At 40.0% G+C, this 27,676-nt stretch overlaps 1 protein-coding gene and 1 long non-coding RNA gene across 6 annotated transcripts in view; one reads left to right on the top strand and one right to left on the bottom strand.

Moving 5' to 3' along the window:
- The window catches only part of LOC138811411 (protein ABHD18), a 32,074-nt gene extending 7,406 nt beyond the window's left edge, over positions 1–24,668 (top strand). For 2 of the 5 annotated variants that reach the window (XM_069999158.1, XM_069999159.1), the window contains exons 2-11: positions 597–704; positions 1,375–1,459; positions 5,008–5,108; positions 10,404–10,421; positions 13,176–13,314; positions 15,482–15,571; positions 16,612–16,713; positions 18,466–18,844; positions 20,190–20,352; positions 21,969–24,668. In XM_069999158.1, coding sequence (XP_069855259.1) covers positions 613–704; positions 1,375–1,459; positions 5,008–5,108; positions 10,404–10,421; positions 13,176–13,314; positions 15,482–15,571; positions 16,612–16,713; positions 18,466–18,844; positions 20,190–20,352; positions 21,969–22,020 — 1,221 coding nt within the window. In that variant the 5' untranslated portion in view covers positions 597–612 and the 3' untranslated portion in view covers positions 22,021–24,668. Of the gene's footprint in view, positions 1–596; positions 705–1,374; positions 1,460–5,007; positions 5,109–7,973; positions 8,053–8,164; positions 8,250–8,701; positions 8,776–10,393; positions 10,422–13,175; positions 13,315–15,481; positions 15,572–16,611; positions 16,714–18,465; positions 18,845–20,189; positions 20,353–21,968 lie in introns of those variants that run through there. The other 3 variants (XM_069999162.1, XM_069999160.1, XM_069999161.1) reach the window with 3 other exon arrangements.
- On the bottom strand, positions 1–27,091 carry LOC138811413 (uncharacterized). The gene is made up of 3 exons (XR_011367377.1): positions 26,787–27,091; positions 25,273–25,419; positions 1–181 (listed from the first exon to the last, which is right to left on the bottom strand). It is a non-coding gene; the product is annotated as an uncharacterized lncRNA (long non-coding RNA).
- Positions 27,092–27,676: the final 585 nt, after the last annotated feature.

The raw sequence follows: 27,676 nt of genomic DNA on the forward strand, positions 1-27,676 counted from the left end.
TTTTTATTCACTGTTATAGAGTCAGAGTTGTATAGAGAATCTAGAGCTCTGTGCCTAGAATTAATCTAGGTCTGTATCATACTACTGATATGGGACTTGGGTGAATCACCTCTTGTCTCTATCTCAAGTTCCTCTTCTGTACAGCTGGGGCACTACATCTTTCTCAGGATTGTTGGTAGGTCTAAATGAGAGAGAGAGAGAGAGAGAGAGAGAGAGAGAGAGAGAGAGAGAGAGAGAGAGAGAGAGAGAGAGTTACAGCTTTTTAAAATAGTGCCTGGCTGACAATATAAAGTACTAGGTAAGAATCACTTAGTGTTGCCACGTAGTGTTATCCCTTTATATTGTCCAACAAATTGTAGGTGCTTATACTGAGAGTGGAAAGATGATGCTCTACTCAGTTCATTGCAATTTGAGGCTCTTCATTTTCTTTTCTTTTTCATCCCAATTTGTTTTTTTGCTAAATTCTGTATGTTGTTTTCAGAGAATACAAGTATTTACTCTCAATCTTTTAATTTATCTGATATTTAGAGGTGGTTAGAAAGTTGACCTGCTGCCTTTATTGAACATTTTAAAGTCATTTAAAATTCTTCTTCCAGATGGTATTTGCTACTGATGGGTGTAAGCAAGTTAGATGTTCTATACCGTAGACTTCTCCTCACAAAACTTTTTATCAGAGGATGGGGAAGGCCAGAGGATCTCAAAAGGTAATTTTTTTACTTGAATACTTGTTTTTAATTTATTGCTTTAGTAAACATTTTAGATTTTAATTTAGGTACACAATCCTTTATCCTTAAGTAAAAAATGATTGTTCAGGAAATTAAGCATTAAACTATGTAAAAAATATGATTCCTTCTTTCTTTTTTTCTTCTTGATTCTAGTAACATAAGATGGGCTATTAAAAAGGACAGTGATTTAAAATAAACACAAACTGGATTTTTAAATTCATTTTTTTCTTTTGGTCAGGCCTGGGCACGTGAGCCATGGCACCCAGCAAATTCATCATTATTTAACTAACTAGAATTGTACATTGTTTCTAAGCACTGACTTTTTTGCAATACCTTTTATGTGTAATGACTATAAAACTGGAATGTTCTATAGCTCATGGGAAAAAAAGAAAATTAATTTTCAGGACTGGTTCCTTTGAATTTCATCTAAAATGTGCTAATTACTGTTAGACAATATCATATCTTATTTTTCTAAGATTAGTGTTTAGTTTGAAAAAATCTTAGTAGCCTACTCTTTAATGATGATAATTAAGCTTTAATATGGCTCATAAACTGTATTTGTTCATTTTTGTCACTATCAGTCTATACATTCAGTAAAATGAATGGTATAAAAGTGAATTTTTTCCCCTTTGTCTCTTTTCTATAATAGACTCTTTGAATTCAGAAAGATAATTGGAAATCGAGAAAGATGCCAGAATCTGGTTTCAAGCGATTATCCAGTATACATTGATAAGGTATTCAAATGATAAAATGCATGTGTAGAAATTTTGGTTTAACATAGATATATGCCAGGAATAGATTGAATGTCAGAGTATAATAACAGTAACCCCCAAGACAGTAGTGCACTGGATGTTTTTCATTTAATATTTAAAGAATGCTATTTGTACCCTAACCAGATTTTTTTGTGTATATGTGTGCCAGGTTTGGGGCTTGAACTCAAAGTCTGGGCACTGTCTCTGAGATTTTTAGCTCAAGGAAAGCACTGGCACTAGAACCACGGCTGTGCTTCCAACATTTTATTGGTTACTTGGAGATAAGAGTCTTACGGTCTTTTCTGCCAGCTTTGGCTTCAACTTGTGATCCTCAGATTTTAGCCTCCTGAGTAGATAGGATTATAGGCATGAACCACTCTCACCCAGCACCTAGATATTTTTAATAACTAAATATATATACATATTAGGCTGGATCTTATTCTCATTTTGTGTCCATAGGCTCAAGAGGGTTAAAGTAAATTATTCAATATTAGAGAAGAATACTAAGGAAGGAATAGTAAGTATTGAAATATTGCAGGGGAATGATGTATCTAGTTGATGAGTTTGCACATAGGAATTATTTTCAAGGCAAAAAAAGGCAGGGAAAAAGTATTATGAAATAGTTAATTGCTGAGAGAATGGTAGGAACAGAATGCTATAAAATTACATATAGAGATGAGACTTTTTCATATTATTTCATAAGCAACCAGCTTTTTTCTGTAATCTATGGTTTTCTGTAAAACTGGATCTTTGGTAACACCGTTGGAAGCCACGCAGATGGCTGGACTTCATACATCCCTCACTGACCTGTAACCACAGTAACTACTTTCATGTCTTATTTATCAAATAGTTTTAGAAGGTTTTGTTTTTCAAAAGACTGCATACTAGCTGGGCACCACTGGCCCACACCTGTAATCCTAGCTACTCAGGAGGCTGAGATCTGTGGATCACAGTTCAAACCCAGACCCCAGCCTAGGCAGACTAGACTCTTATCTTCAATAAACCACTAGAAAACCAGAAGTGGTATTGTGGCGCTCGCCTTGAGCTGAAGAGTACAAGGACAACACCCAGGCCCAGAGTTCAAGACCCACTACTGATGAGAAAAAGAAAATATTTGCATACTAAAACTAAAATATTATCCTTGAAAATTCTATATCAAAACTTTTGTTTCTGTATCATCTGTATTTCAAATATTTTTCCTTTATTCTAATTTTGGTACATATTTCTATTTTTTGTTTTCCTTTCCCTTTCCTTTTTTTTCTTAACTAAAATATTATAGACGTTTAAAGTGAAACCGTAACAAATAAAAATCAAAACTCTCCTTTAGTCTCTGTCACTTTTTACTATTAATTCCTGTTCTTTCAGGGAGTGCTGTTAGTTTTTCTGAGATCAGATGAGATCAGGCATGTTCAGGGTGCCATGGCCATGGAGACTCAATACATCTTATAGATGCCTCTTCTGGCTTAAAAAACAAAAAACCAAACTTAGATATCAAAGCAGGGGACCAGTGGCTCTTGCATGTATTCTTAGTTACTCAGGGGTGATATCTGAGGATCACAGTTCAAAGCCAGCCTGGGAGACAAATCTGTGAAACTCAAGCCTTAGTATCTTCAATAAAAACAAAAAAATATCATTTACATATCTAAATTTACCTTTTTTTTTTCTTTTGTGCCAGGTCTGAGGCTTGAACTCAGGGCCTGGGTTCTGTCCCTGAGCTTTTTTGCTCATGGATAGTGTTCTATTGTACCTACCACTTGAGCCACAGCTTCACTTCTGGCATTTGAGTGTTTAATTGAAGATAAGCGTCTAATGGACTTTCTTGCCCAGAGTGGCTTCTATCCTCAAATCTCAGCCTCCTGAGTAGCTAGGGTTGTTGGTGGTGGTGGTTGTGGGACTGGAACAAGGGGCTGGGTGCTAGAACAAGGGTCCTGGACCCTTTATGTGCTCAAGGCTAGTGCTCTACCACTTGAGCAATTAATTGAAGGTAAGAGTCTCACAAGGACTTTTCTGCCCCAGCTGGCTTCAAACCGCAATCTTCAGATCTCAACCTCCTGAGTAGGATTACAGGCATGAGGCACCAGCACCCTGCTGTTTATTTTTGTGGTTGTTGGTGCTTATTTGTTCCATTGCTTTTATTCTATTTATGTTTTTGTTTTTTTTTTTTTGGGTCCGGTTGTGGCGCCTGAATTCTGGGTCTGGGCATTGTCCCTCAGCTCTTCAGCTCAAGGCTAGCACTCTACCACTTGAGCCTGCTTTTTCTTTTTGCTTATGCCTCAGGCATGCAAGGCAAGCGCTCTACCACTGAGCCACTTTTTTCCAGCCCTGCTTTTAGATTTTTTTTTTTTTTTTTTGGTTCCAGTCATGGGGCCTGAACTCTGGGCCTGGGCGCTGTCCCTCAGCTCTTCAGCTCAAGGCTAGCGCTCTACCACTTGAGCCACAGCGCCACTTCTGGCTTTTTTGCTTATGTGGTGCTGAGGAATTGAACCCAGGGCCTCATGCATGCAAGGCAAGCGCTCTACCACTGAGCCACCTTCCCAGCCCCTTTTAGTATTGTTTTATTGGTTAGTTTTTCCTCTCTTTTTGAGGTAACATCTTACCATAACCCAGTGTGGTCTCTAACTCATTATCTTCCTGCTTAAACTTGCAACATCTGGGCTTTCAAAACCATATACCACATAAAGCTACAAATTGCCTTTTTAGTACATAGAAATCATGTTTTTCCTTAATTTGTTGACAATAAGACATTACATCAATACATTGCCCAACGTTAAACCACTGTAACATACTTGATATCAAGTCTTATTTCCATGTGGCCAATTATGATTGCAATTATAAATCATTCTTAGGATTGTTTTTATATTTTTTAATGCTATTAAGTTCTCTTAACTAGTATTTTATCTTGTGCTATTATCTGTCAATGTATGAATTTGAGTTATTGTTTATTTTCCAAACTAGATTGTAGTTAAGAGTATGTAAGGAAGCCAGGCACACCAGTGGCTCATGTCTGTAATAGCTATTCAGGAGGCTGAGATTTGAGGGTCGCGGTTCAAAGCCAGCCAGGACAGGACTCTTATCTACAATTAACCACCAGAAAACTGGAAGTGACACTGTGGCTCAAGTGGTAGAGTGCTAGCCTTGAGCTGAAGAGCACAGGAACAGGGCCTAGGCCCAGAGTTGAAGCCCCATGACTGACAAAAAAAAAAAAGTGTGTAAGGAAAATATAAAGCATGTATGTAGAAGCAATGTCTTTTGAAAGCAAAGTAAGACTAAAAGGAAACCATCGTATGTACTGAAAATAGATTTTTGGGAAAAATTTTTAAAAATGGAAATAGATGTATACCTAAAGTGATAGATTGCCATCCTTGAGCAAAAACTCAATCTTGATAGGAAGGCCTTGAGTTTAAGCCTTCACACTGGCAAAATGAATAAATAAATAAAATTTTAGCCTAAAAAAAAATTTTTTTTTTTAGAAAAAGTTCTATGATAAACCAAAGTGTATCCGTCTAATTGCATGGCTTTCTTTGTTTTAGATGGAGGAACAATCAGACTGTAAGATTTTAGATGGACACTTTGTTTCTCCCATGGCCCACTATGTGCCTGGCATCATGCCAGTTGAATCTGTTATTGCAAGGTAAGAATGTTTGTCTAGAAAGTTAAATTAGTAAGTGTGTGTATATGTGTATGTTTTCCTGGGGCTTGAACTCAGGGCCTGGGTGCTGTCCCAGAGCTTTCTGGCTCAAGGCTGATACTCTGCCACTTGAACCTCAGCTCTACTTTTAGGCTTTTTGGTGATTAATTGGAGAAAAAAGTTTCACAAACTTTGTTGCATGAGCTGCCTTCAAACCATAGTCCTCAGATCTTAGCTTCCGGAGAAGCTAGGATTATACCAGTGCCCAGCTAAATTGTTTTAAATTTAAGTCAATGTTGAAAACAGGTTATCTCCCGATTTCTATTTCTTTCTTTCTTCTTTTTTTTTTTGATCATGGGGCTTGAACTCTGGGCCTGGGCACTGTCCCTCATCTCTTTAGCTTTAGCGCTCTACCACTTGAGCCACAGCTCCACTTCTAGTTTTCTTGTGGTTTATTGGAGATGAGAGTCTCATGGACTTTCCTGCCAGAGCTGGCATTGAACCATGAACCATGATCCTCAGATCTCAGCCTTCTGAGTAGCTAGGATGACAGGCCTGAGCCACCAATGCCCGGCAGCCATGAGATTCTTATCTTTAATTAACCAGCAAAAAGCCAGACAGAGTGAGTCAGTAGCTCAAGTGGTGCTGTGCTGGCCTTGAGAAACAAAGCTTAGGGACAGTGCCCAGACCTGGAGTCTAAGTTCCAGTATCTGCAGAAGTAAAAAAAAAAAAAAAAACAAGTTACTTTACTGTTTCTTCCCATATATATTACTGATGATAAACATTTGCTAATTTTAATATGTTGTTTTTCCTTTAATGTTTTTTGTTTTTATTTTGTCAGCCCTGGGGCTTGAAGTCAGGGTCTGGGGGCTGTCCCTGAGTGTTTTTGCTCAAGGCTAGCACTCTACCACTTGAGCCACAGCATCACTTCAGTTTTTTGGTAGCTATTTTTTGTAGATACGAGTCTCATGGTTTTACTACCCAAGCTGGCTTCAAACTGCAGTCCTGAGATCTCAGCTTCCTAGGTAGCTAGGATTACAGAGCCACCAGCGCCTGGCTGTGATAGAAATTCTTACGTGTCAACTGCTAAGGAAATTAAAAAGAGAAAGAAATCTGTTAGCCAGATCATGTTGTAACATAGTCAGAAAGCTCAGATCCCTAGATCTCAATTCACAGCTAGCCTGGGCAGAAGAGCCTATGAGATTCCATCCCCAAAATACCCAGGAAAAAGCCAGGCTGGAGGTGTGGCCAGAAGAGGTAGAACACCAAACAAACAAGCTGAATAAGCAAAAGACTCTGAGTCCAAGCCCTAGTACTGGCAAAAAAGAATCCATTTAGGAAGATGAAAAAATTTTGAAGATGGATAGGTAGTGATAGCTGGACAACAAAATATATGCAATGAATATCACTATATTGTACACTAAATGGTAAAAATGCTAACTTTTGTCATAAAAGTCATTAAATAAGAGAAAGAGAGCCTGGCACAAGTGGCTTATACCTATAATTCTAGCTACTCAGGAGGCTGAGTAATGACAATCAGGATTGAAGCCAGCCTTGGCATACAGATCTCCCAGATTCTTATTTCCCATTAACCAGCCAAAAGTCAGGAGAGCACTCAAGAGGTAGAGTGCCAGTTGTGACTGAAAAAGTCAAGCAAGAGCCTGAGTCCTTAAGTTCAGGCCCAGTACCACATATAGAGAAGAAAAGAGAAGATGACAAGTAGAGAAAACTGCTTACTTTTTTCTGGCATGGATTCACTTATCTCCCAGTACCAGAATTTTAATGAATCAGATTCTATCATATACTACAAAGGTAGAAATAGAAATAAATTATTTTGTAGTTACTTCAACAGCTTGTATAGCAAAACATTTTTCCTATGAAGAGAAACAGCATATCTATGTCTTTAAGCTTATTAAAAATTCATCAAGCTGGGTGCCTGGTCCTCATGCTTGTAATGCTAACTACTCAGGAGACTGAGATCTGAGGATAGGGGTTCAAAGCCAGCGCAGGCAGGAAAGTCTGTGAGACTTTTTTTGTGGGGGGAGGGTCCGGTTGTAGGGCCTGAACTCTGGGCCTGGGCGCTGTCCCTCAGCTCTTTAGCTCAAGGCTAACCCTCTACCACTTGAGCCACAGCGCTACTTCCAGCTTTTTTCTTATGTGGTGCTGAGGAATCAAACCCAGGGCCTCATGCATGCAAGGCAAGTGCTCTACCACTGAGCCACCTTCCCAGCCCCAGTCTGTGAGACTCTTATCTCCAGTTAACCACCAAAAAACTGGACGTGGTGCAGTGGTTCAAGTGGTAGGGTGCTAGCCTTGAGCTGAAGAGCTCAGGGACAGCTCCCAGGCCCTGAGTTCAAGCCCTAGTACCAACTAAAAAAAATATTAAACATTTATAAAGTTTTGACATTAAACTAGGTAAAAAATTATGTATTAATGTTGAATTGAATATTTAACATACTGATAGCACATTTACTTTGTAGGTTTTAGTTTAATCAATCACAAATTAACTGTTAAAATTCTACATGATACTTTTTTTTTTTTTTGCCAGTCCTGGGAACTTGAGGAATGGAACCTAGGCATGATGCATGCTAGGCAAGCCCTCTACCACTAAGCCACATTCCCAGCCTCTATACGACCCTTTTCTTGGAAATAACTTCAAACATTTTAAGATTTGAGGCTCGACATGATGGTATACACCTACAATACCTGCTCTCAGGAGGCCAAGGCAGGAATATCTTGAGCCTCAAAGCTGGCACTCTACCATTTGAGCCACGCTTACACTTTCAGGTTTGGGTGGTTAATTAGAGTAAGAGTCCCATGGGTTTTTGAGCTGGCTTTATTTTAAAGAGAATTTCATTTTAAAAATAGGTTTCAATTTATTGTACCTAAAGAATGGAACAGCAAACACAGACCTGTATGTATTCATCTTGCTGGAACAGGAGACCATGTAAGACTTAATTTTTATATTGCAATCCCCAAATAATTTGTTTGTCAAGTATTCTCCTTCACATATGTGGTGATTTGTGCTATTTAAGTATGTTATCTTTTTCTTTCCATAGCATTACTGGAGGAGACGGACGCTAATGGCCCGTCCTATGATTAAAGAAGCCCGAATAGCTTCTTTGTTGTTAGAAAACCCATACTATATCCTTTTGTGACACTAAGAAACTTTTCCATAGCAATGACATGTAATAACCAACTTTTCCAAACTAGTTAAATTCAGTCATTAGTGCAGAAAATATTTAAGAAGCAAGAACAAAAAGGAATATAAGGTTATTTTACATCTCTTAAAATTCAGGGGAAGGAATCTGATGTGGGAGCTCATTCCTGTAATCCCATCTGCTCAGCAGGCTAGAGCACAATGATTATGTATGTATTTATGTTTGAGCCAGCCTAGGCTGCACAGTGCACAGTGATACCTTATTTAGGGAAAACAAACTAAGGATTAGACTTTAATTGTTCATAATAAAGATGTATTTATTTTTTTCTTCAGATACTTATGGATGTTAATTTTAATAGTGTTTGTTAGCAAAGAAACTCGTGTTTTAAGTCCGTGTGCAAAAAGGTGGAGGTTTAGAACAGTACTTAACTAATCTTCAAGATGACATCAGACTATTCACTGAAGAACAGAAACTGATGCACAGCTATAAAGAAATGTTCAACATTGCTGGTAATAAAAGAAATGTAAAGCTGGGAATGTGGCTTAGCAGTAGAGTGCTTGCCTAGCATGCTTCAAATGAAGCCCTGGGTTTGATTCCTCAGCACCACATAAACAGAAAAAGGCAGAAGTGGTGCTGTCAAGCGGAATAGCACTATCCTAGAGCAAAAGAAGGTCAGGGACAGTGCCTAGGCTCTGAGTTCAAGACCCAGGGTTGACAATAATTAATTAAATGTAAAGTTAAAATTGCAGTTACCAATAATTTTTAAAGTACAGTGCTTGGGAGACACAACTGAATTGAGCATAGTCAATACTAACATCTGAAAATTGGGCTGCTCTTTATTAAAGCACTTGGGTGCTCTAAGATGCCTCATTTCTAGGCTGGAGTATGGCTCAGTGGTAAAAGTATGCCCTGGAGAAAAAAAGGAATACTATTTACATGCCTTGACAGTGATTTTGATTCTGGAAAAGTCAGTCTGAGTATAAAATACTAAGAAAAAAGAAAATGATGGGAAAATATATTTAAATAGCCCTATGTACAAATAAGATATTAAGAAATAATTACATGGGCTGGGAAGATGGCTCAGTGGTAGAGCGCTTGCCTTGCATGCATGAGGCCCTGGGTTCCATTCCTCAGCACCACATAAGCAAAAAAGAAATAAAACGGAAGTGTTGCTGTGGCTCAAGTGGTAGAGCGGTAGCCTTGAGCTGAAGATGAAGAGCTAAGGGACAGCGTCCAGGCCCAGAGTTCAGGCCCCACGACCAGACCAAAAAAAACCCAAAAAACAAAAAAGAAATAATTACATAATAGAGAACAATTTAGTAAACTAGTTCCTAACACTGGAATTGTATTTATTATGTTTATTGCTCTATTTCTGACCACTTTTGTGATCTCTCAGACCTGTTATTTACCATTTCTGTACCTGTTTTCTCATTGATAAAAGAGAATCATCTCTTAAGTTATTCAGAACATTAAATATTATCTAGAATAATTCTTAGTAAATATTAGACATTCAGGGAGTTTATGTGGCTATTTTAAAAGTTGCAATGTGTGAAAAGTATGATTTAAAAGCAGGATACAAAACTGTATGGTGTCGGTGGTAGCATGTGTGCTTAGCATACAAAAGGTGCCACTCAGATGTTAGAGCCCCACAACCATGGGCAAACAGGCCACGCAGGCAGCAGCCAGTGGTTTTAATCCCTAGCACCGAAAACAAAGTCAGACCATAGTGCCTGGTGTAAGTATGCAGCAATTGAAAACAAAACTTGCACACAAGGGAAATACTGGGGAGAAATACACAAATGTATGAATATTGTTGTATATAAAATAGTTTTCTAATTTTCTTTATTTCCTCCTTTAATAAACATAATTGCATAAACTATATCAATAAACATTTTAAATTGAAAATGAATACAACTCTTTGAATATACTTAGTACATTAAGTTTTATACTTCAGATTGTGTATCTCAATAAAGCTATGTAAACCTGAGAAGTTCTAAGTAGCCTATTTAGGTAACTGAAAGTTTTTTCAGTATTGTGTCTAAATGTAACTGCTTTGCTTATGTTAATGTTTTGTGACAGAAGTATGTTTAATTATTTTAAAACTTTCTCTTTGACCCACAATTTTAAATGGCTGCAGAAAACCCAAGGACCAAGTGTAAGTGCATATTACCTTCATTTTTTCAATCTTTGTATCATATTTTCAGCAATATTAAAAATTTTGGTAGCCTTTAGTTAACTATACTGAGTTTTAATATCCATGTATTATGGGGGGAGGACAGTAAAACTATAGCAAGAAGTATTGACTTCTTACTTTAAGGTTATGTCTGCAAGATGATATAGTAAGAAAGTTGTAAGGCAGGCTCCATTGGCTTATATCATAATCCTAGCTATTCAGGAGGCTGAGGTCCCAGGTTTGGAGATAGCCTGGGCAGACAAATCCAAATGACTCCTATTTCTAGTTAGCCAGAAAACAAGTGAAACTGGAGGTGTGGCCCAAGTTCAAGAACCTCAGTTGAAGCCCAATACTGGCACCAAAATAAAAGGAGGAGTCACGTGCCAGTGGCTCATGCCTATAATCCTAGCTACTCAGGAAACTGAGATCTGAGGATCATGGTTCAAAGCCAGCCGGGGCAAGGAAAGTCCATGAGTCTCTTATCTCCAATTAACCACCAGAAAACCAGAAGTGGCACTGTGGCTCAAGTGGAAGAGGGACAGTGCCCAGACCCAGAGTTCAGGCCCAGAACTGACAGTCAGTCAATCAATGAAGGAAGGAAGGCAGGGAAAGAAAAGGAAGAGAAACATTAACAGGCTGACTTAACGATTCTTTTTAAAGTACATTTACTGCTGGGTATGGTGGCTCATAGCACTCAGGAAGTAGAGATAGAAGGATCAAGAGTTAAGAGGCGGCCAGCCTGGGCTGCATAGAGAGACCATGTCTAAAAGGGAAAAAGTACATTTCCTTTACTTTTTAGTTTTTGTAAAGCACAGTAAAACATAGTATAAAAATCTGAAGATTGACTGTATTTTTCTGGTCTTTTAAAAATGATAAACTAGACTAGAAATAAGTAATACAGCCACAATAAAAGCCAGGTGCCAGTGGCTCATGCCTGTAATCCTACTTACTCAGAGGCTTAGAGGTTCAAAGCCAGCACAAGCAGACAAATCTCAGAGACTTTTACCTCCAATTAACTGGCAAAAAGCTGGAACTGGAGGGAGATGTGGCTTAATTAGTGGCGTGTCATACTTGACTGAAAAAGCTACATGACAGCAAGAGGCCCTGAGTCCAAAGTTCAGATACCAGTACCTGTACCAAAGGAGAGCCAGTGGGAGGGGGAGGGAGAGATACCTACAGCAAGGAAGGAAGGGAAGGAGGTAATGAGAAAGAAAGGAAGGAAGCAAGGAAAATGACAAGGGAAGCCAGAAGCTGGTGAGTCACACTTGTTATCCCAGCTACTCAGGACGCTGAGATCTGTGGATCACCCTGGGAAGCCAGCCCAGGCAGGAAAGGTAAACACCAAGTGGGGGATAGTAGTACCGGAAGAAGTCAGAGAAGTGGTTAGTTTTACTAAAATTGCTGTGGGAAATGTCTGGGAGATTTTAAGATGAGTGGCCTGATGATGGAGTTTTATTTTTGTTTTGTTTTATCTTGATACGAGGGCTTGAACTCTAGGCCAAGTGCTGTTGCTTAACTTCTTTTCACTCAAGGCCGGTAGTTTACCACTTGAGTCACTCCTTCACTTTCAGCTTTTTGCTGGCTGGTTAATTGGGGATAAGAGTCTCTTGAAGGGACTGGGAATGTGGCTTAGTGGTAGAGTGCTTGCCTAGCATGTATGAAGCCATGGGGTTCAATTCCTTAGTACCACATTAATAGAAAAGGCCAGAAGTGGTGCTGTATCTCAAGTGGTAGAGTGCTAGCTTTGAGCAAAAGAAGCTCAGGGACAGTGCCCAGGCCCTGAGGTCAAGCCCCATGAAAGGCCAAAAATAAATAACTAAAAAATAAAAATTAGGGGCTGGGAAGGTGGCTCAGTAGTAGAGCGCTTGCCTTGCATGCATGAGGCCCTGGGTTCAATTCCTCAGCACCACATAAGCAAAAAGAAAAAAGCCGAAGTGGTGCTGTGGCTCAGGTGGTAGAGCGCTAGCCTTGAGATGAAGAGCTGAGGGACAGTGCCCAGGCCCAGAGTTCAGGCCCCACGACCAGACCACTAAATAAATAAATAAATAAATAAATAATATGTTAAAAAAAATGTTAGACCAGGTGCCGGTGGCTCATGCCTGTAATCCTAGCTACTCAGGAGGCTGAGTGAGATCTGAGGATCACGGTTAAAGCCAGCCTGGGCAGGAAAGTCCATGAAACTCTTATCTCCAATAAACCGCTAGAAAACCAGAAGTGGCGCTGTGGCTTGAGTGGTAGAGCATTCGGCTTGAGCTGAAGAGCTGAGGGACAGCGCCTAAGCCCAGAGTTCAAGCCCCATAACCGATCAAAAAAAAAAAAAAAAAGGTTGCTGGACGCTGGTAGCAAAAACTGTAATCCTAGCTACTCAGGAAGCTGAGATCTGAGGATCACAGTTCAAAGCCAGCCCAAGCAGGAAAGTCCATGAGACTCTCTATCTCCATTTAGCCACTAGAAAACCAGAAGTAGCTCTGTGGCTCAAGTGATAGAGTGCTTGTCTTGAGCTGAAGAGAACAGGGACAGCTCCCAGGCCCAGAGTTCAAGCCACAGGACCAACCAAAGGGGGGCGGGGGGAGAAGGGGGTAAGAAACACACAAAAATGTTAGAAGCACTCTAATGCCATTCTGATCCTTTAAAAGAAATGTAGCTGTATGCTATAAATGTAATGTTGAAACAAATATAGGTGTTAAAATGTAAATGCATGGAATAAATCATTTTCTGTTTGTTTTCTGAGGCTAGGAGATCCAGTTTAAAAAATGTGTCTGACCTTTTCGTGATGGGAGGAGCTCTTGTTTTAGAATCTGCTGCTCTCTTGCACTGGTTAGAGAGGGAAGGCTATGGCCCTCTTGGGATGACCGGCATATCCATGGGAGGACACGTAAGCCTTCTCATTACCACTCATTACCACTTACATTTCATTATCTGAGTAAGATCTAGGGAAGTGAGTTATTTTAAAAATTCACTTTAGAGCTAGGCCCTGGTGGCTCACGCCTATAATCCTAGATACTCAGAAGGCTGAGATTTGAGGATTGCAGTTCAAAGCCAGCCCAGGCAGGAAAGTTCGTGAAACTCTTTATCTCCAATAAACCACCAGAAAACTGGAAGTGTTGCTGTAGCTCAGGTGGTAGAGTGCTTGCCTTGCGCTCAGGCCCAGAGTTCAAGCCCCATGACCAACCAAAAAAAAAAAAAAAATTCACTTTAATTATATTGACTTGAGTTTTTTTGAAAATAGGAAGCAGAAATAACTCCAACGATGAAGTAATGATACTTTTGTATGATTTATATAAGCATTTATTGTGTAACCCCCCCCATACCCAGTTATAGTTCAGATGTTTGGATTTAATATTTTATTAAAAAGTTATTATATAATTTTAATTTTCATGTGTCAAGTTATGCTTGCCCACTTCTGCTGTTAAATTGGCTAAGGTTGCTAAATTTTAGCTACCATTTAAGTTATGCATTAATTGAGTTAATGGGTCTCATGTTGACATTTTCATACATGTGTAATGGTATGTATGTTTATAACACCTATTTTGCTGGTTGCTAGGGCTTATGCATGTAACCCTGCTACTCAAGAGGAGAGATCTAACGATTGAGGTTCAAAGCCAGCCCAGGCAGGAAAAGTCTGTGAGACTCATCTCTCCAGAAAACTAGAAGTGGAGCTGTGGCTTCCAGAGTGGTAGAGCACTAGCTTGAGCAAAAAGACCTCAGGACAACCTCCAAACCCTGAGTTCAAGTCCTATCACTGACAAAAACAACCTACCTACCTATATACATATATTTAATTCTATTTTACTTTTGTCTGTCTTATATAATGTACTAAAATGGACTCATAATTGGTTTCTCTGCCTCTGATGGTTTTTTGTTTTTCTTTTTTTTTTTTTCCGGTGCCTGTCGTAGAGCATTGAACTCAGGCCTAGGCACTGCCTGTGAGCTTTTACGTTCAAATAGCTGCCCTTTTGCTACAGCTCCCATCCACGATAGCTTTCTGACCTCCAGTATTACCTGCAGTCTATGCTTCATTAGGACTTTTCATTGTACTATAATTACTTAACAGTCTTTTTTCTACATGAAGCTGTTGGTTTGATGAGGGCCAGGAATATGTATGCTTGGTTCATTATATGTCACATATTGGTCACTGAGTTTATGCAATAACTAAAAGTTTTGGGGTTTTTTTGTTTTTTTTGGGGTCTGGTCGTGGGGCCTGAACTCTGGGCCTGGGCACTGTCCCTCAGCTCTTCAGCTCAAGGCTAGTGCTCTACCACTTGAGCCACAGCGCCCCTTCCAGCTTTTTTTTTTTTTCCTGCTTATGTGGTACTGAGGAATTGAGCCCAGAGCCTCATGCATGCAAGGGAAGCGCTCTACCACTGAGCCACCTTCCCAGCCCTAAAATGAAGTTTTTTTATAGATCATTTGAACTATAAAATTAAGCTTAAAAAATCACTTAGCCATGTATCATGGCACATGCCACAGTATTTGGGAGGCTGAGGCAGGAAGATTACAACTTTGAGGGTAACCTGAACTCAGGACCTAGGTGCTGTCCCTAAGCAGCATTTTGCTCAAATCGAGTGCTCTACCACTTGAGCCACATTTCTACTTCCAGCTTTTTGGTAGTTCATTGGTGATAAGAGTCTCATTGATTTTCCTGTCCAGGCTGGCTTCACACTATGATCCTCATATCTCAGTTTCCTGAGTAGCTAGGATTATAGACGTGAGCCACTGGTGCCCAGCAAAAAATAGTAGTCTTTAACTCCTATTTCCTACATTGCAATTAGGAAATACTTCTTTCTTCCATTTCTCCCTACTTTACTCTGCTATACTAAAATAAATCCTTTCTGACACTTTCAATAAATTTCTATCATATTTTGTAACTTTCAAAGGAGAAATTGTTATTGTTGAATTTATGTATCATAAGGTCACAGGTATTTTCAGATTTTATGTTTATGTAGTCTCTCACCAATTGCTGTAGAAAGTACTTTTGAGTATTAAATGTTGTTCATTTGAATAATAGGAACTTCACACTAAAGCTCTCTGTTCTGTTACAGATGGCCTCCTTAGCAGTATCCAGCTGGCCTAAGCCCATGCCATTAGTTCCTTGTCTGTCTTGGTCCACGGCCTCTGGGGTCTTTACTACGGTAATTGAGTTGCAATTAAAAGTGTAAATAGCAATAAATACGTAATTAAAGATAATTGCCTTGAGAATCACCCAAAGTTACCCTTAGGTTTGGTAATTCACTTCGAATGAATAAAAACTCAAACATATGATTTTATTTATTTATTTTGGTCAGTTGTGGGGTTTAAACTCTGGGCCTAGGCACTGTCCCTGAACTCTTCAGCTCAAGGCCAGTGCTCTACCATTTGAACCATAGTGCCACTTCTGATTTTTCTGGTGGTTTATTGGAGATAAATAGTCTCACAGACTTTTCCTGCGTGGGCTGGCTTTCAACTGAGATCCTCAGATCCCAGCCTCCTGAGTAGCTAGGATTACAGGTGTGAGCCACTGGTACCTGTTTCATCATATATTTGTAGTTAGGATTATGTCAGAAGGATAGGACACATACATAATCAAGAAAGGGAAAACATTCTTGAAGCAAAACTTAGTAGAAAAAAGAGAAGCTGTGGCTCAAGTGGTAGAGCACCATCCTTGAGCAAAACAGCTCAAGGACAGTGCCAAGGCCTTGAGTTCAGGCCCCAAGACCAGGACGCATGCGCGCACACACAGACACAATTAAAAATTAAAAAACAACCCAGTACAAGCTTCTGAGAGGTCCAGTGGAATCTCAGTTTGTGCTTAATTCTTCCAGCAATAGGTTGTGAAAAATTGTGTGTTCATCGCATGAGCCTAGCATAACAAGGTTTTTAATCTGAAGTCAGTGATTTGCCTAGAATATACTAAAATTGCAGAGGAAGTATAGTGTTAAGCAAAAACTACATTGCTTATACAAAGAGCACAGGCATAATGGCTCGCTTTTATCATTCAAGGAAAATTGTATATTAAAGTAAGAACTGTTTATAAGTCAAGTTCCCAGACTGTAATAGAGAGTAAATTTTACAAGCAGGCTTTTCTGTGGATAGGCAAAATCAGTCTTGTGATTAACTTTTACTTGATAATTTAAGAAAAAGTATTGGATTAAAAAATAGTATAATTTGATCCTAATTTAGTTTCTTATTTTAGGGTGTATTGAGTAAATCAATTAATTGGAGGGAGCTGGAGAAGCAGTATTATACTCAGACAGTTTATGAAGAAGAAATAATTCATATGCTTGAATACTGTGGAGTAAGTATTTTAATTTCCACATAATGTTAGGAAAACCTGATTTTCTGAATAAGTTATTATTTTCTATGATAAGTTTTGAAACGTTATTCTAAATTTATCATTTTAACTAGATATGGTAGTTCATACTTGTGACCCAGCACTTAAGAGGTGGAGGCAGAAGTATGAGTTTGAGGCCAGTGCCAGCTATATACAAAGATCCTTTCTCAAAAAACAGGAGGGGCTGGGAAGGTGGCTCAGTGGTAGAGCACTTGCCTAGCATACATGAAGCCCTGGGTTCCATTCCTCAGTACCACATACACAGAAAAAGCTACAAGTGGCGCTGTGGCTCAAGTAGTAGAGTGCCAGCCTTGAGCAAAAGAAGCTCAGGAACAGTGCCCAGGGCCTGAGTCCAAGTCCCAGAACTGGCAAAAAATATATATACATCAATATCTATATATGCAAAAAATTATATATATATATATAATTTTTTATTTTTGCTAGTCAGACTTGGTGTTATACCTTGGTAACAGACATCTGTAATCCCCTAACACTGGGTAGGATTGCTAGCCTTGGCTACTAGCAAGACCCTCTTTTAAAAGGAAAAAGAAAGGAAGTTATTTTAAATAAATCTTATACAGAGAACATGTAACACAAATGTACGGCCTATTACATGCATCAAAATGGAAACACACTGTAACTGTTAACTAGGTCAAGAATAAAACTTGGCCATCCAACCTAGAAACAGCTATCTAGATAGACAGAACTTTCTCATCTTCCCAAACTTTAGAACAGTAGCTCCCAGTCCCTCTTTTCTCAGCCACTGGCAACTAACCATTGTTTTCTTTTCATCTTTATTAATTTGATTACAGTGAAGGCCTTATACAAGTGGGACAATATGATAGTGCCGTTTTGTGTCTGGCTTATTCATGTGGCATATTGTGTTCAAGATCCATTTTATAGCATGTGTTTTAAAACAAGATTTAATACCAACAGTGGTACATCCCTATAATTCCAGCTTCGCAGAAGGCAGAGATTGGGAGGATTGAAGTTTGAGACAGTCCAGGCAAAAACTTGAACTACTGGCTGACAAGGAAGCTATATCAAAAAGGCTCACAGCGTGGTTCAAGTGACACAACAGCTGCCTAGCATGCACAAGACCTTTTGTTCAAACCCACCTACCACCACCAAATTTTTTTAAAGGGGGGAGGGGAATTAAAATTTTTAATTTAAAAAGTAAAATTTTGCTACGTACAAGTGGCTCACACCTGTAACTGTAGCTATTCAGGAGTCTGAGACCTTAGGGTTGTAGTCCAAAGCCACCATTTTTCTCTAATTAACCACCAAAAAGCTGGAAGTAGAACTATGACTCAAGTGGTAGAGGACCAGCTTTGAGCTTAAAAAGCTAAGGGACAGCACCCAAACTTTCATTATTTAAAACAGTATTCCATTGCATGAGTACAATATTATATTGTATCCACTGATGTGTTCTTAGATTTTTTTTTTGTTTTAAAAAAGTGAGGGGCTCAGTGGTAGAGTGCTTGCCTAGCATGCATGAAGCCCTGGGTTCCATTACTCAATACCACATACACAGAAAAAGTCAGAAGTGGTGGTGTGACTCAAGTGGTACAGTGCTAGCCTTGAGCAACGAGAGGCTCAGGGACAGTCAGTGCCCAGGCCCTGAGTTCAAGCTCCAGGACTGGCAAAAAAAAAGAAAGAAAATTAAATAAACCTTCCGTCTATATTAATGCTTTTTTTTTTTTTTTTTAAATACAGACAGATTCTTTCAAAATGGGACAAGAGTTTGTGAAATACTTCCCTAACGGTACAGACAAGCTAACTAACCTTAAGCTGGTTCCTAGAACTTTAAATTTAGATATGAGAAAACAAACTGTATCCCCAAATTATGTTGGATGTCCTAATTCTAGTAAAACTTCCACCAGTGTTACATCAGAAGGACTCTTGATGCAAGATACCTCTAAGACAGAGTGCTTAAATCAAACACTTTCAACCAACAAAAGTTGTTATACAAGTTACAACCCTTATTCCAACCACCTGCTCAACAAAGAACAAAGAAGAAACAATCTTCAAAAGGAATCTTTAATATTTATGAAAGGAGTCATGGATGAATGTACTCATGTAGCCAATTTTTCAGGTACTAGTTTTTATATAAAATTGATAGTATTAGCAGGTATTTATTTGTTAAGTATATTTAGGAATGTTTTACAAGGTAATTTTCATATTTCCAAAGATAAAGGGTTTTTGTGTTGTTTTTAGAATGTGTTTTTCAAAATAAATAGGTCATTTTAAATGTATCATCTTATACATGGAAATTAAGAACATCGTGTATATTCAAAAACACATTGGTAAGGTATCTTTAGTGGTTCACACCTATAGGCTCAGCACTCCGGAGGCTGAAGCAAGAGGATCTTGGATTCAAGGCCAGCCTGGACTGTGTAACAAGACATACATTTATTCATTCATATATTAGAAGGCTTGGCATATGCTTCAGTGATAGAACATGTGCTTAGTATATATGAACCATTAGAATTCGGTTTCCAGCACTAATAATAGAAAATGCATTGATTATGTCTTTAGAATACGAATCTCATTGTGTTGGATGAATGTTATGATAATCACCAGTACTGGAGCTTGAACTCAGGGCGTTAACACTCTTGCTCATCTTTTTCTCTTATAGATGGTACCATTTGAGCCACACTTCCAGCCTTGGTTTTTTGCTGGTTAATAGGAGATAAAAGTCTTGAGGGTTTGCCTAGACTGGCTTTGAAACTTGATCATTAGATCTCAACCTTCTGAGTTGCTAGGAAGGATTATATATGTGAGTCACTAACACCTGCTTTATAGTTGATCTTTACTTTGATCAAAAGGGTTTTAGAAACCAGGTACTAGTGGCTCATGCCTGTAATCCTAGCTACTCAAGAGGCTGAGATCTGAGATTGCAGTTGGAAACCAGCCTGGGTAAGAAAGTCCATGAGACTTATCTCCAGTTAACCACCAGAAAACCAGAAGTGGCGCTGTGGTTCAAAGTGATAGAGCATGAGCATTGAGTGAAAAAGCTTAGGGACGGAGCCCAGGCCTTGAGTTCAAGCTGCATGACTGACACAAATTAGTTTTAGGGCTAGGCATCGGTGGCTCAAGCCAGGAATCTTAGCTACTCTGAGTCTGAGATCTGAGAATCAAGGTTTCAAGCCAGATCAGGGTAAGAAAGTCCATGAACCTCTTATCTCTAATTAACTGCCAAATGCCAGAAGTGGATCTGTGGCTCAAGTGGTAGTGTGCTAGCACTGAGCCAGAAAGTTCAGGGACAGAGCCCAGGCCCCAAGTTCAAGCTCCAGGACCAGCTCCAAAAAGAGTTTTAGTTTGACAGCTGTTTCACTTACTCGTCTTGTGTGGCTTTGTTGTTTTATTGTTGCTAAAATGACTTATGAGTTAGCACAATAATCCTAGAGCTTTTTAATGTGTCAAAAATCTTTACTTAGTTCCAGTTGACCCAAGCCTCATTATAGTGGTTCAAGCCAAAGAAGATGCCTATATTCCACGAACAGGAGTTCGAAGTCTACAAGAAATTTGGCCTGGTTGTGAAATCCGATATCTAGAAGGGGGTCATATTAGTGCATATCTTTTTAAACAAGGACTCTTCAGGTAAATTGAGATAGCTATTTATTTGTTTGGGGGCTATTTTTCACTTCAACAAATACAAAACAGTATTTTTAGTGTATGTTTTAGTCCTTTTTCCCTCTCATAAATGTCACATTGAGGTATTTTCTCTTTTACTGTACCATCTGTTTTTTTTCTTCCAGAGTACTAGGGATATATGATATCTTAAATATCCTTTATCAAGTTGTTTTTATTATCCTCTTTAAATAAGGCTAGGTATTTTAGGGTATCAGAAGGATTGTTATGATTTGTAAGATCTTTGACAAGATTTTTGTTTTTTTCATTTTTTTTTTTTTTTTGGCCAGTTGTGGGGCTTGAACTCTGGGCCTGGGCGCTGTCCCTCAGCTCTTCAGCTCAAGGCAAGCACTCTACCACTTGAGCTACAGCACCACTTCTGTTTTTCTGGTGACTCATTGGAGATAAGAGTCATGGACTTTTCTGCCTGGGCTAGCTTTGAACTACGATCCTCAGATCTCAACCTCCTGCGTAGCTAGGATTACAGGTGTGAGCCACAGTTGTGGTCTGGCGCTTAAGAGTTTTTCCAGCCACGTGAATAATTCTCTCAGAATGACTTTGAGATTTGAAAATAACCTAGCAATGCTTTGCTACTAGCAAGTGAATATTAACTGTTAATGACTTTGGACTTACCAATCTTTTACAATTCTGGTATCCCTTGTAATTTTTACTTCTATCCAAGTTTGAACAGAAATAGTACCATTGGGCCAGGCGCTGATGACTCATGCCTATAATCCTAGCTACTCAGGAGGCTGAGATCTGGGATTGCAGTTCAAAGCCAGCTTAGGCAAGAAAGTCTGTGAGACTCTTAGCTCTAATTAACCACTCAAAAACTGCAAGTAGAGCTGTGGCTCAAAGTGGTACAGCAATAGCCTTGAGCAAAAAAACTCAGGGACAGCGCTCAGGCCCTGAGTTCAAGCCCCACAACCAATAACAACAACAACAAAACCAGCACAAAACAGAAGACTAGCGTGGCCCCTGTACTTGCTCCATTGAAGGGAGGGAGGGAGGGACTTGTGAAAAGTGGCATTTTGACAGTTTCTCCTTGTCCATATTTTTTTTGTTTTCTGACTACTGTAATGAAATTCCATGTTCTTGTATTAGAAGAAATAAACTTTAAAACATGTTTTATGGAGCAATAGAACAATTTTCCTATTCCTCTTCAATTGAAATATTAAGATTCCTAGTGAAGTTACTGTAGGAAACAAAGCCTTGATTTAAGTTTGGTTGCCAGTAACATATTCTTGGTAATCAAAAAACGTGTTATACCCTGTCAAATAAATTTCAGATTCTGAAAAGTTATGTAATTGATTTTCAACAATGATAAAAAATATTACATATATTTATATATAAAGTCACAAAAAAGTGCTTCATAAAAAGATGCTCCTGGATCTATTATCTCTTGGAACTGCCAGTAGTGTGGTAAAGTTACCTGGATCCATACACCACTCAGGTACTTGATGTTTTATAACTGTTTGTAGAGAGGAGCACAGATTGTAGACCATAGATAATTTTAGAAATACAGTGGAAATACTGTTGGCCCCACTATGTTTTCTAATTATCTGGGTTTTGTTTTTTCATTTTAGACAAGCCATCTATGACGCATTTGAACGCTTCCTCCATAAGTATGCTAACTAATTGGATCATTCTATTGTAAAACAGTACAGCCATCAAGGTTTCTTACAAAAGGAGTTTTTCATCCAGTGATGATAAGAACATGCAGATAGTACTAGTAATATAACAAGTTAGTATGGAATTCAGTGTTACAGATCAGTCTATTATAAACTTTAAATATATTTCAGTAATTTAAAAGAATATTTCAATTACATGTTAAAATATTTTGTTATTTTGAGAATCCCATGTATTCATTCTTTTCTCTTGTTACTGTTTATGAAAACTTAAATTTTTAATTATGAACAATTTATGAAAAATAAATTTATTCATAGGAACAACATTGATTTGTAAAGGAATTGCTAAAACAAGTAAGACTGTAATATGCAGCCTGTACTGTGACATTTTGCTATTCATTTGATTTGAGAACTGTGTTTCCTTTCTGGGCATATGGCAAGTTTATAATCTAGGGTTAGGGGGGGTTAGCTTTAGCTTTTTTTCCATAGAAACTTTTATGGTATGTAAAATTTGAAGTCTTAAAAACTGATTTTTTTAGATAATTGCTTTTAATAATAAAAATGAATGCTGAAATACATATAGGATTACTTAGAATGGGCTAGACTTCACATTTTTATTAGAGACTGGTTTAGAGAGAAACTAGGAAGCTGAGGATTTAGCTCATTAGAGTGCTTACCTAGCTGTCTGAAGTTAGCATTGTCCAAAGAGAGAGAGAGAAAAGCCAAACATTTCCTCAAGTTTTGGGGCTGGGAAGGTGGCTCAGTGGTAGAGTGCTTGCCTTGCATGCATGAGGCCCTGGGTTCGATTCCTCAGCACCACATAGACAGAAAAAGCCAGAAGTGGCACTGTGGCTCAAGTGGTAGAATGCTAGCCTTGAGCTGAAGAGCTGAAGGACCGTGCCCAGGCCCAGAGTTCAAGCCCCACAACCTACAAAAAAAAAGTTTCAAGTTTTGAAAGATGGAAATAATGATCTTTATATTAATTGATGGATTCTGTGTTTAAATTTTTTGTACATTTTTTCTCTTCTATTTTTCTAAACATCTGATTTTAGTTCAAATACTTCACAACTTTAGCTTGTTAAAATAAGAGTTTAATAGCTATAAAGGAAATTGATTTCTCCCATATAAACTTTAGAGACTTAAAAAGTTTTATATGTGAACTACTCACTCTTAAATGTGATATTATTATATGACTAGATTTGGTGCTTTATGTTAAACTTCTTTAACTGAAATTTAAAATGCTAAAGAAGAAAATATTTTGGAGTATCATGTGGTTTGGAGTAAGTGTATTTGAATTTTGTTTGAAATCTGTGTAAAAGTAGTCTAGTAAGGCTATGTGATTATGTGCCTTTCCAGCCTTTTTAAAGATTTTGTCATTCTAATAGCTCTTTCATAACTATCAAAAATTAATAGGAACTTGGGGCTGGGAAGGTGGCTCAGTGGTAGAGTGCTTGCCTTGCATGCCTGAGGCCCTGGGTTCTATTCCTCAGCACCACACAAGCAAAAACAAAAAAGCTGGAAGTGGCGCTGTGGCTCAGGTGGTAGAGCGCTAGCCTTGAGCTGAAGAGCTGAGGGACAGTGCCCAGGCCCAGAGTTCAGGCTCCACGACCGGACCCCAAAAAAAAAAAATTAATAGGAACTTATTAATGGCAGACAAACTAGTAATTTCTTTGGAACTGCTTTTACATAACAAGGTACAGCTATTAGAAACTATACCATGAGCGTGCGCGCGTGCGTGCGTGTGTGTGCGTGTGCGTGTGTGTGTTGCTCTACCACTTGAGCCACAGTTCCACTTCTGGCTTTCTTGGTAGTTAGGGATAAGGGTCTCTGAACTTTCCTGCCTGGTAGTTAACTGGAGATGAGAGTCAAGGACTTTCCTGTCAGGGCTGGCTTTGACTCTAAATCCTCAGATCTCAACCTCCTTAATGGTTAGGATTACAGGCACTAGCCATTGGTGCTCAGCTACATTTAATCTTTTAACCAGATGTTTTAAGAATATATAGAAAACAGCATACCTTGTCTCAGAGCTTTAACCTCTTCCCCTTATATATAGCTTAAGTAATCTTAAATACACACAGAAGCGCCAGCTACCACCTTCTTTCCATTTTAAGGATTAGACACAAAAAATCCTAAAATTCATTCAGATAAGAATTATAAACTGGTAAGTCACACTAACGAGTTACCACTTGAGCTACACTTCCAGCCAACTTTTATTCATTAATTGGAGATGAATTCTTATGGACTTTTTTCTGTCTGACCTAGGTTTGAACTGTAATCCTCTAGATCTAAGCCTTTTGAGGTGCCAGGCTCACACAAGCCAGTTTGACCCACAATTTTATTTGGGGTAGATGTTTCAATTAGAAAATTCTTTAGTTTGAGTATGCCATTCCCAGGTTTGCCACTGCTTCTCTACTTTGTATTTCCTACCCAGCCCTGAAAATACATCTAAATTTGAGACCTCTCACATTGGTCAGTGGTTAGAAAGTTTCTGAATTTTTAACTTGTTATTAATAGTTTTTATTTAAAATATTTTGGCATATGCATTTTAGAGTGTGTCTTATAAAAATATCTCTTTAAGGTGGTGCTTCCTTTTACAAAGATTGTTAAATTATCCATGTATATTTTTAAAATTCCAAATATTTTATATAATAAAGGTCTTCAAAAGTTGATTATTTCAAGTGGTATTATTCACATAAGGATAAATGTCACATTTGACTAATATACAGACACTGAGCATATGTGTTTCTCAGCTATCTTTCAATTTCTATTTTTTTATTATTATAAAGTTGAAATACAGAGGGATTACATGAGTCAGGTTCTTTTTGGACAGTGACACCCTCTCCTCTGTTACCTTTATAGTAAGGCAGAAATGTGAGGGAATCTCTAATACAATGGTATTCTTTGGGGGTTTTTTTGGTCGTGGGGCCTGAACTCTGGGCCTGGGTGCTGTCCCTCAGTTCTTCAGCTCAAGGGTACCACTTAACCACTTGAGCCACAGCACCACTTCAAGCTTTTTCTGCTTATGTGGTGCTGCAGGGCCTCATGCATGAGAGGCAAGTGCTCTACCACTAAGCCACCTTCCCAGCCCCTAGTATTCATATTTCTATAGCCACTTTTTCCTTGAAATGTATGTGATCTGAGAACAACAAGCAATCTGACAAACCTAGTTATATGAATGCTAATTCAATCTTGGATATGATTACATTTATCTGATACATTTATACTTCAAACAAAACCAGGAGGTACCAACCTAGGGACTTACTTGGGATGAGAATGGGATCCTGTGCAGAGGCTGCCGTGAGAGCTGGGTTTGGCAATGTAGAGAAGAGTATGGCCAGTAATTATGGCAAGTACATTTTGTCCATTTTGCAGTAGGACACCTGATTCTAGGAATGTTCTTAGCCAGATCCTAGAAAACAGTTTTTGTGTGATGGATTATGAAAACAAACTAGAACATTTGAACCAAAACCAGCAGAAATTCCTTTCATTACTAAATGCTGATTAATAAGTGGCCTCAGGAAAAGAAAACGTAAAGTCATATAAACGTAAAAGTATATAAGCTTGTGTATAAGCTTCTATGTAGTACCTGCATAAATCCACAAAGAAAACGTTGCTACTCAACATATGATCTATAGATTAGCACACTTTTGGGAGTTGAGAAACTTAGATCTTTTCATAAAGTTAGAATTTGTGATTGCCAAATGCTTCAAATAAATAGGAAGTTTCCAAAATCAGGAACTTGGTCTGCATAATTCCTTGGAGTCTTAAAAAAAAAAAAAAAAGCCAATTTGGGGAGCCAGCCACCAGAATTTACAATCTATGAAGTGGGGAAATTGCATTCTTAGAGTACAAGTATTGTTTTATCTAGGAATCCCACTATATCCAGTTTCAAGCGAATCTCAACACGGGCTACAATTAGAATCACATTCGGATTCTGTTGGTTAGAAGTAGTTTTAACTCTAATGTGCAAGAAGTAAGAACCTTGGTATCTTGCATGGTGGTACATATATACCTGTAATCCCACTGTTGGGAGGAGACAAGGCAACCTAGATTACATAATCAGAAAGGTGGGGGTGGGGGGAAGGATGGGTAAAAAGAACTTGACTCAAAACAGGAACAGCTGCTGAAGGAAAAAATGAAAAGGTGTAGTCACAGTCAACATATTTTAAGTTTCCCAGTGTTATCAGTACCCAAGAGGAAATGCTAAAAGGACTTGTATTTGTTTTGGTTTTTTTTCCTTTTTCTTTTTTTGGTCCGGTCGTGGGGCCTGAACTCTGGGCCTGGGCGCTGTCCCTCAGCTCTTCAGCTCAAGGCTAGTGCTCTACCACTTGAGCCACAGCACTACTGCTTTTCTAGTGGTTTATTGGAGATAGAAGTCTCACAGAGTTTCCTGCCCGGGCTGGCTTTGAACTGTGATCCTCAGATCTCTGCCTTCTGAGTAGCTAGGATTACAGGCGTGAGCCACTGGCTCCCGGCATCTTTTTTTTTTTTTTTTTTTTGCTGTTGTTGGGGCTTGAACTCAGGGGCTGGTGCTGTCCCTCAGCTCTTCAGCTCAAGGTGAGCACTCTGCCACTTGAGTCACAGCGCCACTTTTGGTTTTCTAGTGTTAACTGGAGATAAGAGTCTCACGGACTTTCCTGCCTGGGCTGGCGTTGAACCGTGATCCTCAGATCTCAGATGACAGGCCTGAGCCCCCGACACCCAGCTTCATTTCCTTTTGTACAGTGTCACCGTCCCCTCGTTCTCTCCCATTCCCTCCTTCCTATCTCCACCTACCAGTTCACTTCCATCAGCGTCCAGTGGCTCCACTGCTGTCCTTTTCACCTTTTTTCCTTCGGTTTTGTTGGGATCCGTGAGTTAGAAACAAATGAGCAGGAGATGAACACCGTCCTCTCCTCTCCCACCCTTCCAGTCTCCCACTCTTCTTCCCTCTCTCTGCATCACTTTGTAGGAACGGTAGAAGTCTTGAAACTAGAGCGCGGGCTTCCTCGCTCCCCTCTCCCGCCGATGCCTGGCCCTGCAGGGACGCAGGGCGGCTGGGCCGGGGTTCTCAGGGCTGAGGCCCGGCCGGGAAAGCCCGGAGACTGATCTCCACGGAACCACCAGACGCCGGGCCCGGCGCCCTGGCTCAGGCGGCGGGGCGCCCGGCCCAAGCAGGGAGCCCGCAGGCCGGGCGCGTCCCGCCGGGCGCGCGGAGCGCGGCAGCGGGGCCTCGGGTCGCGGTGCTCCTGGCGTCCGGCGGCTGCCCGGACATCAGTCTCCCGGGCTTTCCCGGCCGGGGTGGCTGGGAACCGGGGGCCGGGCGAGCCCGGGGCCCGCGGCGGCGCGGCCTCGTGCGGGGCGCGGCGGGCTCGGCCGGGCGCGCGGCCCGGGGCGGCCGTTACCTGGGCCGGCGCGCGTCCGCGGCCGCCGTGGGCTGAGGCGGGGCGCCGGCGCTACCGGGGTCCCGGGGCGGACCGCGGCGCGGGCCGCGAGGCTGAAGCCGGGCGTCAGCCGAGGGGTCCGCCGGGGCCGCTCGACCGCGGCCGGAGAGCGGGGTGAGAGAGGGCGCCGCCGACCCCGGCGCGGGTCTGCGGGGCGCGGGGGCGCGGGGCCGGCGCCGCGGGAGCCTTCACGCGGCAGAGTTTCGGGCGCAGGAGCCCAAGGGCCGCGCCGGGCGGCGGCCC

This window comes from Dipodomys merriami, unplaced genomic scaffold, assembly GCF_024711535.1.
Source record: "Dipodomys merriami isolate MVZ:Mamm:240054 unplaced genomic scaffold, mDipMer1.0.p SCAF_525, whole genome shotgun sequence".
Taxonomy (NCBI): Eukaryota; Metazoa; Chordata; class Mammalia; order Rodentia; family Heteromyidae; genus Dipodomys; species Dipodomys merriami.